The sequence below is a fragment of the Perca flavescens genome, chromosome 3 (assembly GCF_004354835.1).
Source record: "Perca flavescens isolate YP-PL-M2 chromosome 3, PFLA_1.0, whole genome shotgun sequence".
Taxonomy (NCBI): Eukaryota; Metazoa; Chordata; class Actinopteri; order Perciformes; family Percidae; genus Perca; species Perca flavescens.
Genome location: NC_041333.1, coordinates 15,473,863 through 15,488,915, shown reverse-complemented (window position 1 = coordinate 15,488,915; position 15,053 = coordinate 15,473,863). Strand labels below are relative to the sequence as shown.

Sequence of the window (15,053 nt, the reverse complement as noted above, 5' to 3'; positions counted from 1 at the left end):
TAACACAGACATTTTATTGTTTCTTCACTGAAATATTGACACTACAGTGCTACAGCGAGGAGGCGGAGTTGGACTTGTGACAAGCTGCGAGTGGAAATTTGAATGTTAAGCACGAGAGTGAAACTGCAAACAATGGGAACTGACAGACAGAGCTATAAATATGAGGAGGACTGGTTTCTGTTGCATTTAAGTTGATTACATATTAACAAACAAGCCATCTGGGGTGACAGCCACATCAACAGAGTAATAACAGACAAGAGCAAAGTGAAGAGCAGATCTGAAACTACTATAAATGAGACTTTGTGTTTTCAAACTAAAATCCTACATCAACTTTTTGTAGTAAGTCAGGTCCTTATCCCAAAACAATGTCAAAGCAAACAAAACAGACCTTAGACAAACATTACATGACAGGTATTTCAGTCTAACCTCACCAATCATTTACTACAATATACTGCGAGTCATGGGAGGGTTTCTATTGTTCCCAAGTTAAATATAGATGTTCATGAGTTTTCTTTTTAAGCTCCACGCTAACTGTGAGAATCACCTTCTACTCACGATTAATGCTGGCAGCATTTACCGGCACATATGTAGGGATTTTAAACTGCTCCTGGTTGCTAAAGCCTTGACCAGCAAGGTCTTCAAACAATGATATGGTGTAAGGACAAACACATTTCACAGTGCAAGCAGCCGGAGCAGCAGTCTTGGATTTGGGACATAATCTTGTTTGGCTCTAAATCCAGAGGAGAAATTCAACATTTTGGGAAATACATTTTCTTGCCGAGAGTTACTGTAGATGAGAAGATCCATACCATTCTGGTGGTGAGAGACGTGAGAGTGGTATCGATCTTCTTTTCTTTTTCTTGGCAAGAAAGCAAATAAGCGAATTTCCCAAAACGTCTAATTTATTCCTAGAGCTTCATGATCCTGACTATCCCGTCCTCATAGCTCCTCTTCTGTCTTAACCTGAATCATGTTGGAGGAGTTGTCCTGTGCCTCTGGCTGCAGAGTCTGGTTCTCATTGACAAGCATGTTGAACTGCAAATCGCTGTAGTTGTAATGTGAAAAGTCTTGAGCATACAAGCCAACGTTCTGGTTGGAGTTCATGTCCATGTTTGCAAACGTTGGGTCGGGCCCCTGCTCAAAGCCAGAGGGTGAAGAGAAGCTCGGGTCGGAAATCATGTCCCATAATGCAGGAATTTCCAGCAACTGGTTAAGGATGGCCGTCGCATCGGTGCCATTGTCGGAGTCCTGGGACTCGTTGTAACACATTGCCCCTAAAGTGGAGGACCCAGGCTGGGCAGCACAAGGCCTCTCGTCTGGAGACATCATGGTTTGAGGCTCCGGGAAGTGGAAAGGCTGCTCCACAGCAGGTGCACTTTCTGCTGCAGGAGAGGAAACATATTGTGTTACAGAGATAATAAATACCAGTTAGAAATATGATAAAAGATCCGTTAATAGATAGGGGACTTTATACTTGGATCATGAGATCTTTGCTGTTTGAAACTTGATATTATTTAAATCTTTAAAGAAATTCAGATATTTCAAGACATGTAGGCAATTTTGATGATGGTCTAAGAAATAGAAATGTGGCAAAAATACACACATAATCATGCAAAATGTTAAAATATTAAAATAAGCACACACCCTCAGTTGCCACTTAACTTAGCAAAAGATTTACGTATTCTAATACAGCAGTCCTGTAATCAATCTTCCTTTCATGAAGGTTATAATGTTCAGTTTGTGTTTGTACTGTTTTAGAAAGGTGTTGATTCAAATGTATGATCATCATGGAGGATGTAGTTTGTGGGGCTTTTGAACTGTATTGAGTTATAGTGACAGGAGTAATTTCACAAAAGATCACAAAAAGGTAGGATTTATTGCAGGACTGTTGTATTGGAGCAGCTGTATTGGACTGTATTAGGTTTAGCTAGGTGTACCTGGCAACTGAGAGTAGATGTGCTTCTCTGTACAGTTAAATGAATTGCTTGTAACGTGGAACATTGTAACTAGTACCCCAGCACTTTCATTAATACATTGCACCTTTTTTTTACTCTACTTTAGTATATTTGATTTTACTTTGTATGTAATATATATATATATATATATATATATATATATATATATATATATATATATATATATATATATATGTATATGTATGTATATAGTATAGTTATAATACTTTTACCCCACTACATTAACTCGATAGCTTTAGTTCCTTTGCAGATTTCGATTAATACATTGAATAATATATATTATTATTTTTAACACCTATGCTTTTCCAACTGTGTCAAAAAATGTTCTGTGAAAAAGCATATTCAGACACGCAGTCTGACAAACACAAAGGCGACTTGCCTCAATTAATCAGTTTACCTTCTAACTGCCACTAAACATGAATGAAGAAAACATCAAATCTAAAAGGAGGAAAGACATTCGAACTTTACCTGTCACACAAGGTTTATCTCTGAAGCTGATGTCTGACTTTATCTTCCTCTTCCGCTTCACCTCATATGGATCTGAAATGAGTCAGAAGTACTTTAACTAACTTTCTGGGTTTAAGATGATCTGCTTAATTTGCTTTATATCAAGTACAGTTTAGCAATTCATTAATAAACAGTACAGACCAGACGGTTTGGGGCTGACTGACCTGGGTTGTGTGGCAGGTACGTGAAGGTAACAGAGTCGCTCTCCATCTGGTCTGAGAGGCGACGCAGGACCACACTGACTTCAACTTCCTCTGTGATGTCCTGGTCCTGGTAGGGTGGAGTCTTAAACACGATGGCGATCTGCCGGTGCACGTCTGTCTGGGCAAACTCCCCGCTCGCCTTCCACGATCCTTTCCTGAAGATGATCTCTATGTCATCTGTGGGTGACAACACGCAGAGCCAGAAAAATAAGAAAACTACTTTTAGAATATAGCGTTATTTTTTTTAATCCTGATTTTTGCCTGCTGTTTATATCTTCTTATACCTGAACCATACTAAGTGTTGTGTCCACCTTTGTGTAATAGTAGTACAGTAACAAAAGTGAGATTACATTACAAACTCTGAGTTAATGGATTACACAAACAAGCAAAAATACTGTACAACCACTTTTATGTATCTTCCTTAGCTTCAGGTCGAGTTCATGATACTTAATCATTTAGGATGTTCATTTTCCTCCTACAGAGGTGGTCAAGATAACAGAAATACCTTTCACTACAAATACAGTGCAGTAAATACCAATTTCCATGTTGACATCAACAACAAAAGAGCAATTCAGACAGCAGCTCCTGTAAAACAGCCATAATGGCGAGTACTAGTTTTGCTGTAATGCAAACAACAAATGAATTTCCAGGGCAACTTAAAGAGGTGCAAAGACTGCTAAATACATACTGCTAAATCATATGATATAGCAAAAGAAAAAGTCTCAAAAATGAAGACAATATGTGCAAAACACAGGAAAACACTAGAGCTGCCACCTCTTAGTCGACTAATTGGTCGTTTTGGTCTTAGTTGACTAAGATTTCTAAAGAAAAAAAAGCTTATTCATGCTTAATTACTCATTTCCAAGAAACTTATGAGCACATTTATGATAAACACAAGATTTAAAGTGGTGCTTTTGCAGGATTAATTGTGGAGAAACTCAGTTTTACAAATGGTTAATTTACTACATTTATATTGTGCTTTTCTAGTCTTAACCACCTCTCAAAGCGCACAGCTCTCAAAGCGCATGACAGTGTCATGAACAAATGACACTGTCATGACACAGTCATGACACATGGACCCTAGCCCTAACTCTAACCCTAACTTGTAATGACAAAAACCGAATGACACTTAACTAAAAGAAGCGTTATGTCATAAATGTTATGACTTGTTCATAATGTTTATGACACATTCATGACAGTGTCATGTCATTCTTATATACCTTTAAGTAAAGTGTAACAATGCAAAAAAAATTTTGACAAAATTTTTTTTTTAAAGGGCATGCGCCCGTGAGCACCCATGGAGGAAAACATAAATTGGTGCCTATGGAGGAAGACATGCTCAGAATGTCAGAATGTAATCACAAAATATCACAATTAAAATGTGGAGTAGGCTAATCAGACATTAGCGTCATGGACTCATGGCAGTGCGCTACCCACCCTACAGAGAGTTGTCTGTTGTCGGATCATTAAGGAATTTAACATTTCAGCAGATGTGTTCATTTCCATACAGGTTTAGTGGCTTGACGGTTAACGGTAGGGTATTTGATTTGCGGGGGGTATTTTGGCGACTTAATTAACCCGACCCAGGGTGAGCCTGATGAAATCTGATGTAGGCTATCTGCCCAGTTCAGCTCTGAGATTTTCTTGCATTGCACAGCACTCTGAAGGAATAATCTCTGAGATTAGGCTAAATTATGTTCTGCCAGTAGGCTAGCCTAGAAATCTAGACGCACCCTATCGGCAGCAAATGTAATTTGCAGCCAGGGTCAGTCTAGCAACTCTCCGTTGGCTTGCGAGCTGGAAAAACCAAATTCTGGTCAGGCCAATCACATCGTGTATAAAGTCGTGGGCGGGCTTAACATAAGGACGGCAGAGTTGCGATGGTTCCACGTAAATTCGTTCTCTTAATACATCCATGGTAAAGTCCCTGCTACTTGAAAACAAAGAAGATGGCTGCTGCTGGCGAACAGCGGACTTTCGAATCGGCTTTAGCGGCGACTCTGGAAGACTTGGAGTTAAGCACTGAAGTCATTCTTAAAAAAGGAAGATGTGTTCGGAGTTTTGCCGACCGGATACGGCAAAAGTTGAATCTATCAACTAGCGTTGCCCTGGTTGGCTATGAGTGCAGAGGGAATTTGAAAGACAACCATTTATCCCGCCCCTCGGATTGAGCCCTGCCAATGGGGAGTTCCCAGACCCAACATCTTGATGTGGGTCTGGCTTGTCAGGCTATTCTGCCAGCTCACAGCAATTTAATACAATAGCAGGAAAAGAGTGAGAGGCGCTGATGTGCAGGTAACCTTCCCCCCCAAACACGGACACATATGCTCTCGCTTTATAAAATAGATAGCCTGCCTATAAGGGACATCACGCTATGCGCTTAACACCCACACCCATACCCCTACACACACACACACACACACACACCCCTACACACACACACACACACACACAGACAGACATTCCTGGAATTATAGATTATAGATAGATGGTCAACAGAAACGTACCTTTCTGAACTTTGTCACAGAGCATGTAGATCTCGGTCTTTCCGGTGCAAGAACCTCTGTATTGGTTAAAACGGCCAATTTTCAGCTGTGATGTAGTTGTGGCCTCTGTGAAAAAACAAAACATGCAACAATGTGTGAGGATCACAAAACACATTAACATAGCCTGTTGTTGGTGCAGTTGGTTACAAGAGTCATAGGAGTGTGTTTCTTACTCTTGTCATAAACTGGATTTGACAGCACTGGGCTGAGAGTGTCTTTTCTGCCGTCCTCCCACTCAAGCTCACACTGAAAACACAGACGCACAGCATTCATGTCCATGTCTTCAATGCCCTTTGAGTGACCAGCTGAGGGATGAAAAGACACAAAATCTAAGTCTGTTTCCAGGAGTCACCATTAATTTAAACAACAAGGAAAGAAGTGTGTGTGTGTGTGTGTGTGTGTGTGTGTGTGTGTGTGTGTGTGTGTGTGTGTGTGTGTGTGTGTGTGTGTGTGTGTGTGTGTGTGTGTGTGTGTGTGTGTGTGTGTGTGTGTGTGTGTGTGTGTGTCTTACTTTGAAAAGGGTCGATATTTTGGCTTCTTCTTTTCTCAAGTGAAACATCCAGCTCTTTCCTCCTCACACACTGGACACCGAGGTTAGCAAAGCTGCAGGTCCAGAAGACAAAACACACTTTGTCAGGACATTTTGTAGGTTAGAAAATATAAGAAACAAATTATATGATGTTAAGAGTCTAAGTCAAAGAGAATAATGTTTTTTTTTAAGTTATTAGAAGGAGAGATAAATGAGGGATGGGATAAGCACCTGTGACGTCGGTTGCTGTGAGGATTGAGCGTGACCCTGCAGATTCCTGAACCGTTTGGGCAGTCTTTACCCACAAGGCAGTGGGGGTGAGGCCGGTGTGGGGGGTCTTTGGTCACCAAAGAAACGGTGACTGTGACCCTCTTTAAGTTGTCAATCGGGCCTTGAATCTGAAAGAGAGAACAGGACAGGAAGATGACATCGAGAAGTAGGGAGAAGACAGAAAAATATAAGGCAATGGTAAAAATATTGACATCTGGAACACAAAAACAACAAAACAGCACAGGTACATGAAAACACACTCACCGTGATACCGGAAGTGGTTCAACATGGTGATATATTCATTTCTAATACACAGAAGAAAGAAGGGGAGCCATCAAATTGAGAATAATTGACCAAACTAAATATTAAAATATGCAGCAGATGCAGTCTGAGGAGGCAATTCAGAGTAGCTGCCAAGCTAAGCCTTTTTTTGTGTGTTCTTCACACCATGGAGTGTCTGTATTTGTGCATATATTTAGCATATTAAATGTTCTCAATTTTCTGCATTTGACGGCTCCCCTCATTTTCCCCTTATTATAACTGACTGAGCACCAGTGCCTAAGGTACCAATTTCACCAAAAATAATTACAAATCATGGTTTTACTTAAATAACGACACTTTTTTGCCATTAAAATCCTCACCCCTCAAGTGTCCTCCTCGTTGTGTGATGAGGTTTGTATAAAGTGAAGGTGAATGTGTAGGAGTGTTTGTTAGTATGCAGGCAGGGCCTAAACCGCCCATCTTTGACCACACTTGAGTTGGGATTTGTGGGGACTTTCTAATTGACTCCAATAACCCACATCCTTCTAGCTCCACCCGTCTGCACCGGTCGACACAGGGGGTTGAAGTGCACACAGCAAACTAAATCAAAGGTGGTTAAAAACTGTCACTCAGAGATAGTAAATCCCCTTTAATATCCAACACACACACGCACACAAAATTAACTGTTATAAGTCTACCTCTATGGCAGGCTGACTCTTGTTGGTTTCGGTGCTGGACGCCCCCAGGATGCTGCCGGCCGAGCGTCCCTCACATTCATAGCGAAACCTCATGCCTCTCTCCTTGGGCTCCTCCACCACCACCATCTTCGGCTTATTCAGAAGCCGCTCTAGCATCTCGGTGTCGCCTCCATGGTTCTGAGAGGAAACGCAGCCAGAGCTCTTAGAGCCTCGACCACGCCGAGAAGTACCAGCCAGAGAGGCGGCTCCACGAGTAGAATGAGCCATCTCTCTAAGGGTGCGCGACTGCTGCTGGGGCTGAGGGAAGGTGCAGGTTGGCTGTGGAAAAACAATAACACAACCTTATTTACAACATTATTCAACCTTTATTTAACCAAGTAAGAGCCAGAGGTTGGAAACCTGTTTTGCAATGGAGACCTGGCCAAGACAGTAGCATAGAAACAGGCAACAGATAAAACAATACAAATGTTTCAAATGGCTGGAGGAGATTACAGAGAAAAGTTCACAAAATACAACAAAAACTTGTGTAACAAAATGGGTTTTCAACTTTCCTCTTCCATTAATCATCGCATGGCCCCATAAGCTTCACCTTAGCATTACAAAACAACATCAGCTCACAATCAGAGAAAAAAAAAGTCACAAGCTTGTTTTTAAAGTATAAAACAGAGAACCAGACGTCTTTAATTCATTATAGCAGATGGAACTGTAGGTGAAGCATTCTGCATCATGGCTTCAGTGAAACCAAGCAGCAAAACTGACTCACTGTATGTTTTCTTTCTTCATACATGTGCTTTCTATCAGAGCATAGAGTTAACCATGTGCTCGTTTGACTCCTCCTCTTGCATTTTTATATCTCTCTTCCCCGTTACACCAAAGACCGCCAAGCTTTCCGTTCCCACTTAGACTTTTGTTGTTGACTATATCTCCTTCAGTGCTGCTTTTACTTTCTTTATCTATCTGCAGTGCTCCCTATCTTCAGTTAGGCCTCTGATCGGCTTCCATGTCATGTAAAAGGAAGAAAAAATATCAGAAAGAAAACACACTCAAGTTTAAGTCTATCTGAAGCATCAGTGTAACGACAGATGAATAATCAAACCTGCAGGGAACAAAGAAGTAAAAATATTGAACTCTTTGTCACCTGTGAAGCAGGAAATCAGGCTGAGAGCTCATTAATCCGTTGCTGCAGAGATCTGGATGATGCCTCTGCACAAGATCATGTTTCACAATATCCTGACAAGCCACAGACGTCTGGGCAAACCTATTAGCCTTAAAACACTAGAGCTAAACAAAAGCTTGAGCAGACTGAGCCAGCAAACAGGAAATAGGAAGTCATCTCGACCTGACGTGGATAGACCAATTGGAGAAGCAGCGCGGGGCAAAGAATGTGACCTTTCACCCCTCGGTGGGTTTGGCTAGTAAACAGAAAGACGTCCAACTGAAAGTAGGAGTCAGATTACAGTTTTTCCAACCATTTTCTCCTCCTCCTCCTCCCCCCTCCCTCTCAGTCTCCTCCCACAGAAAAGCATGCTGAGGAGGTGTGTCAGCCTCTATCACAGGCCGCAAAGACTTTCAGAGGCTGTAGCTAGCTAGCTTGTTGGAAAGGTGGCTAAATTATGCTCCAAACTAGTAAGGGAAAAACTAGTATGGCCATTTTCGAAGGGGTTGGACCTTTCTCTTCAAGATATCTGAATGAAAATGGGTTCAATGTGTACCCACAAGTTTCCCCTTTACATATATGCCCACGTCATGATAACCCCATGCACTATGGGCAATAACCATGCAGTTTTTCTAATTTTCGCAGTATAAATGTGTTATTTTCACCTATTCTAAAAAGGTGTGTTTTAATATTTCTGCATAGTGGGGTCCCTAAACAGTCTTGGAGTTGCATAAATTGGGTATGACTGAAAAGCTGAGGCTCCTGTGGATTCAATGATCCCACTTGTATTCCTGTGTGATGGAGCCATTTCAATTTAGTGAGACCATTTTCTGAAACTTGTGTCACTGTTTAAAATGACCTGTGGTGACCTCTAGGATAATCACAGCCTATTGAAACTTCCCAACCACAAACAGATTGGTCTCCTAGGTAAATTGAAAATAAGGGCAGCAGTTTCCAGATCAGAAGTGCTCGCCATCCAATCGCCAAAAAATGCAATTCTTGCAGAAATTGCTCAAAAGTTTTTGATACCAAATCACAGTATGGGGTTTTCTATGGTGTTGCTCAAGGTTTTGGTATCTTAATGTGGTATTTCGGAGGGATTTCTGTTTTTATCAATTATTGAGTGGTGAAAAATGTGCACCAAATCTGTGCATACAAATCAAAATCGTATACAAATGGTATCAACCCAAAAACTGCTGCAACAACCTAAAAGATGATAAGTGAGCATGAGAAGGGCTGTCATAAACTCATATAATGGGCGCCTGGGTAGCTCACCTGGTAATAAACTTATATCACAATGTACAATTTATTTTATAATTAATCAATTAATTACATTTTTACTGATTAATGACTAGAAAAAAACTGACACAAAGTGCTTAGCTCTCGTCAGGTCCCCAGCTTTCAAATGCTGTATACCACTTCTGTGTGGAAGCTACTGTTGACCTGCCATGACCCCCTAAACATCCCCTGTACCCCAACCCGCACCTTTAGAAAAAGGGGGCAGAATGCTAAGGGGCTAACAAAAAACAATCTCACATGCAGTTAATTTGCTAATAAATAAATAAAGAGTTTCAGATGTTTTCTTGTGCCCTACATTATTACCTGTCTGTGCCGGTTGCAGCGTCACTGCAGTCTTGTCAGATTACAACACTCTGATATGTAAACCACGTGCTTTATGGTAAGAGCTCGAACTTGCCTGAATACTACTGTGTACTACTACACCCAACTGTCTGCAATCTACACATGTATGACACTGCAGTCTTCCACCAACATGTAATCCTTTAAAAAAGAAAGCTGCAGTCACCTCTTTTTACATCACAACTGAGAAGAAGCCCAACTGATGCTTCTTCTGTTGATGAGTTTATTATTAACAAGCTTTTAATAGCACATGAAGGCAGTGTCACACTGATCTGTTGACATGTGTCTGTATTTACATGGATCAATAGTGGTGTATAGTCTAGGGCTGCAACAAATGACTGTTTTCATTGATAAAGCTGTTGATTTTTCATTAAAAAAGTTCCCAGAGCCCAAGGTATGCTTCAAGCCATGGTCAAATTGCTTGTCTGACTGAATGCTTTCTTATACTTCGAAGATATTCACATAAAAATTATACAAACAATAAAGCAGCTAATCCTCACATTTGAAAAGCTAGAACCAGATACATTTTTGCTTAATAATTAACTTGATGAATGAAATAATTGTCAAAAATGTGATTAATGGACAATTTTTTTTAGCATTAATGTAGTCCAAAGACAAGCTGGGAAAAGTTATAGGTCTGGTAGCACAAAGTATTTCATAGATAATTTACTTAAATCTTTAAAATGATATCCATATTCAGTATTGAGATAGAAGCTAAAATATGCAGCTTCTCTAACACTTTATATACAATAATCATTTAGAAAAGGATTTATTGTGAAACATTAGCTGTGTTTGTCAAAAGGTCCGTTGCTGCGCCATTTGCCTTCATGCCTGCCCTCTGAGTGTTGCCAAGAGTCTAGTCTAGGAAATGTAGGAAACCTCAAACTGAGATGAAACCAGGCAGATATATACAAAAACAACACAAATGACTACACTGGTACAAAAACATCACACTGTCAGAGCACACCCAAAGATGTTTTTGTACCCACTCACCTGACATGCAGTGCCTCTCGCCACCAGGACGGGCAGTGGGGAGCTCTGGTGGGGCATCCTGTGGTTCTGGCTGTGCGGCTGGCAGAGGAGGTCAGCAGGAGGGGCCGGAGGCCTAGGGAGGGAGGCCCGCGACCGCTCTCCCTCCTCTGTGATGATTTCCTCAATGAGGTCTGTAAAAAATAATCAATAATATTGACAATTTCTCTGATGACCAATGTAACTAAAATAATGTTGTCAGAGATGTGGGGCTGCAACTACAAATGATCTTAGCGAAACGGATATAAAATGATAAAACCTTCAGAATAAATAAGGAACTGTGATGACATAACATTATAAAGAGAAATTATAGACATTATAAATGAAGTCTTAATGAAAAAACATAACTTAATATTTATTTACTTCATGGCTTCCCAAAGTTTTTTTTTGTCTTTACATCTTAAAGACTGCTTATACTAACATCATAACAAATGTATAAATATTTATGGAATATAACATTAAAAGGTCCCATGGCATGAAAATTTCACTTTATGAGTTTTTTTAACATTAATATGCGTTAGCCCAGCCTGCCTATGGTCCCCCAGTGGCTAGAAATGGCGATAGGCTTAAACCGAGCCCTGGGTATTCTGCTCTGCCTTTGAGAAAATGAAAGCTCAGATGAGCCGATCTGGAATCTTGCTCCTTATGATGTCATAAGGAGCAAGGTTACCTCCCCTTTCTCTGCTTTGCCCGCCCAGAGAATTTAGCCCACCCATGAGAGAGAGACATCATGGCTTTCAAACGAGCAAAGTGGCAGTTGGTCTCCTCCTCAATAGCTACAGATACAGAAATGGCACATAGCCTACTAAGGAATGCTCACTATGGGACTGGCTCTAGTGGCTGTAATTCTGCACCAAGACTGAATTTTCAGGAAAAAGACTTCAGATATTAGTATTAGGGGACCATTAAGGTCTATATAAAAGCATCCAAAGAGCCCCATGTCATGGGACCTTTAACCCTGCAGGTAAAGAGGAAATGTCTTAGGCCTACACACTAAATGCTATCCATTTAATGAGTGTGATTATTATTAACGCTACTTTATAATAACAAAACTAATCACGGGACAAGAAAGGGAAAGACAATGCGTTTTTGTATTTTATGTAAGCTTTTCTGTTTGTATAATATACAAACAGATGATGAACTTAAAAGTGTTGTTTTCTCCAAACAGTCAATTATTTTCTATATCAGGTCGCCTAAATGTGCATAATTGTGTTTGTACCGGCATGTCCAATTACCAAAACATATAAAATGTGTTGTGTGGAAATGGTTAAGTGACAGGTGCCTAAGTGCTGTTGCTATGGTTACTTACAGTTGAATATGTGCACACAGATTTATACCTGCAGTTGAGGTCTAGATGTCTGACACTTTCCAAACAAACTGAAACTAGTTTCCTGCTGTGGTGGTTAACACATTAACAAAGCAGAGACGATTAATCTATTATGCAATGGACAGAAAATCCTTGAGGAACAATTTCGATAATCAAGTAATCATTTAAGTAATTTTGCTAAAAGATCGTGTGGACACAAATTACTGGGTTCACCTTCGCAAATGTGACTATAGGCCTATTTGCTGGTTTATACTTAGTAAACTCAATATCTCTTGGTTTTAAACTGCAATCCCAATACTGCAAGCAATTTCAATATGCAAACTTGGGTTTTGGGGAATTGTAATTGTAATAGGTAGATTAATGAATAAGGAAAAGAGGTTGCAACCTTAAATGCAATAAATATATTAAATGAAATATGCTTAATAATGCTGTCTTGATGTCTGGTTTATATAGTTTTGCACCTCGGGGCCACCTCAGTCGTTTGGTTCCCAGTTGAACTAACTTGAGGCTTTGTAAGAATAAACACCTCTGTAAAGAAGAGGAAGCAGAACTACTAACGATCGTCGGACTTCTACAGCACGAGGTCGTCTCAGGTCACACTCTGCAATAACGCCTCACAACCCACACATGCATGACTATGTTTGTCTCTTGAGCAAAATGTAAAAAGCAATAACAAGAGTTTATACTCACCAAAGTCTGACGGCCCTCGCGTCTCTGCAGGGCAAACAGAAAGCGTCAGAATAAACAAAAAAAACTCAGCTGCTAAATGTTAAACCTAGTAGGCTACTACAGAGGGAGTGGGAGCCAGGTGATGAGTGCTCTGCTCCCGGGAATGGGTGTTGGCTGCTCTGCTCTGACATCAATCACATGCCTGGTGATGATGTCAGCCCTCTCTCTCTTTTTCTCTCTCTCTCTCACACTCTCTCTCTCTCACACACACACACACACACACACACACACACACACACGAAGAATATAACTGAAAAACCTACCAGAGATACCGTTGATTTCCATATCTTTCATCGCATGAAAGTTCTTTTAGACCATGAACTCCGCTGGCGTGTCCTTGAATTATTTCCAAAATGACTGTTTCCGGTATTCTATTCTGGGTCCAAACGTCTCTTTTTTTTAAACTACGTTAAAGACTCGTCAGGCTACCAACCAGCTCTGAGTGTCCGTACCCACCCGTGAAAGCCGTTAAACGGACTTGACGTTGTGTGTTTAATGATGTCTGAAGCTTAGTTTAGTTCAGTTTGTTTCCGCAGCTGCCTCGCTCCGATTGGCTGGTATAGGGTATGGAAATCCCCTGAACGTCACGTCTCCCCCCGGGGGGAACAACCACATGGGGACAGCAGGTACCATGCTACAGCCTAAATGTTTTACTAATTTCAATATTCAATATGTTGAGCCCAAAAGGGGACCGTGACTGCAAAAAAAGTATTTTCTTTCTATTAAGTAATCGTGTTTGTGTTTTTACTGAATTTATTTACTTACTTTGTACTTAAACGAGCCTCCATCCCAACACACACACACAATTTATAATCCAGGCTAGTCAAAACCAGTTTATCCCAGATATAGAAATTAATGACGTCTTAAATATTTTTCTCGCTACTCGCTGCACGTTTAATAACTGCCCTTAAAAACAGTGACGTGATCTAGTTTATTTGCGATCAACTTTTTAGACCATTTTGCTCAATGTTATGAAGCGCAACAGCGACACCTGCTGGAGACAGGGGACAGGCGATTTAAAGGAAATGGAAAGCGAAAGTCGAAACGTTTAGAGGAAGCAGTGACTCAGCAGCTTAACTGTCCATGCTTAGCAGGGACTGTTTCAAGTTTGCTTGCAAGTTTTCCAACCTGGGAGATGAATAAAATTATACATAGAGGTCTGAAACCAAGTTTGTCAGCCACTGAGGTTTAAATTGAATGTTACAAGTCTGATTTCCAAAAAGTTAGATTTAGACAGTATTTTTACCATGTTATAAATGCTTACACGTTTTTTGTATTTTGTGCCAGCATTGACCTTGTTTGTCAAATTAACCAAACATTACAATTTGAATTTACAGTGACTGATGATCAACTGAAGTAGGCCTACTATTAATCCTATTAATAATTAAGTACTAACTTTTTTTTTTATAATTTCATTTGAGACACTTTTCTAAGCAAAAATACCAAAACATTTGCTGGTTTCAGCCTCTTGGATGTAAGTATTGTATGCTTCCCTCATTTCTATTTCTTATTATATTAAATAATTTTAAATTCTGGACTATTAGTTGAACAAAACAAGCAATTTGAAATCATCACATTGGGCTCTGGAAAAATGGTCATTCAGTTTTCAGCCAAAAACAAGCTTTTCATCAGGTATGAAAATAGTAATTTGCTGCAATCCATAACTCATCCCATCAAGGTAAAAGAGTGCAAAGACCCAACTACATAATGTGCATGCTGTATAAGCACACCAACTGTATATCCTATAACTTATTTGTCCTATTGTGCAAAACTAAAATATTGTTTTTGAAATCCAGATAAAAAAAAAAAAAAAAACTTTGCATAGACATTTTAAATCACACTTGAATTTTACTATAAACATGAATGAATTAAAATTTAATATGTACCAACATGGAACCTTCTTTGTTTCAGGATTTACTGCACTCAAAATTAAAACAAGAGACACTGTAATTCTTCCAGCAAACACCCGACTGCCCCACTGCGTCTGTCAAGGTGATCTGGTTTGGAGCGTGAAGGTGATACTATTTGAAAATCAGACGTCCAGTTGAGGGGGTAAAATTAAAACTAGACTTGCAAATTAGCTATTGCTAGACATAATTATTAACATGACAAGCTGAGATTCTGTACAGTTTGAGGACATACAAAAAGAATGTTTCAGTGACTAAAAAAACAAAAATTAAGTCT

At 40.0% G+C, this 15,053-nt stretch overlaps 1 protein-coding gene across 3 annotated transcripts; it reads right to left on the bottom strand.

Annotated features, from left to right (window-relative positions):
• On the bottom strand, positions 1–13,974 carry relb (v-rel avian reticuloendotheliosis viral oncogene homolog B). 3 transcript variants are annotated; one of them, XM_028571920.1, is made up of 11 exons: positions 13,133–13,974; positions 12,831–12,854; positions 10,778–10,947; positions 6,991–7,308; positions 5,993–6,159; positions 5,744–5,835; positions 5,406–5,537; positions 5,194–5,298; positions 2,648–2,863; positions 2,445–2,516; positions 1–1,379 (listed from the first exon to the last, which is right to left on the bottom strand). In XM_028571920.1, the coding sequence occupies exons 1-11, from the start codon at positions 13,161–13,163 to the stop codon at positions 940–942; spliced, it is 1,767 nt and encodes a 588-aa protein (XP_028427721.1). In that variant the 5' UTR covers positions 13,164–13,974; the 3' UTR covers positions 1–939. The 3 variants fall into 3 exon arrangements, with proteins under 3 accessions (XP_028427721.1, XP_028427712.1, XP_028427728.1); XM_028571911.1 differs by having other exon boundaries at positions 1–1,382; positions 13,133–13,973; XM_028571927.1 differs by lacking the exons at positions 10,778–10,947; positions 12,831–12,854; positions 13,133–13,974 and adding an exon at positions 8,129–8,445 and having other exon boundaries at positions 1–1,382.
• Between the last annotated feature and the right edge of the window lie 1,079 nt (positions 13,975–15,053).

Bases quoted from the DNA above. Each gene is read 5' to 3' on its own strand.
- relb (XM_028571911.1), bottom strand. From the start codon at position 13,163: ATGAAAGATATGGAAATCAACGGTATCTCTG. The intron at 12,855-13,132 runs GTAGGTTTTTCA...TTTGCCCTGCAG, and splicing joins GGAAATCAACGGTATCTCTG to AGACGCGAGGGCCGTCAGAC. The intron at 6,160-6,990 runs GTAGACTTATAA...TCTCTCTTTCAG, and splicing joins AGAGTCAGCCTGCCATAGAG to ATTCAAGGCCCGATTGACAA.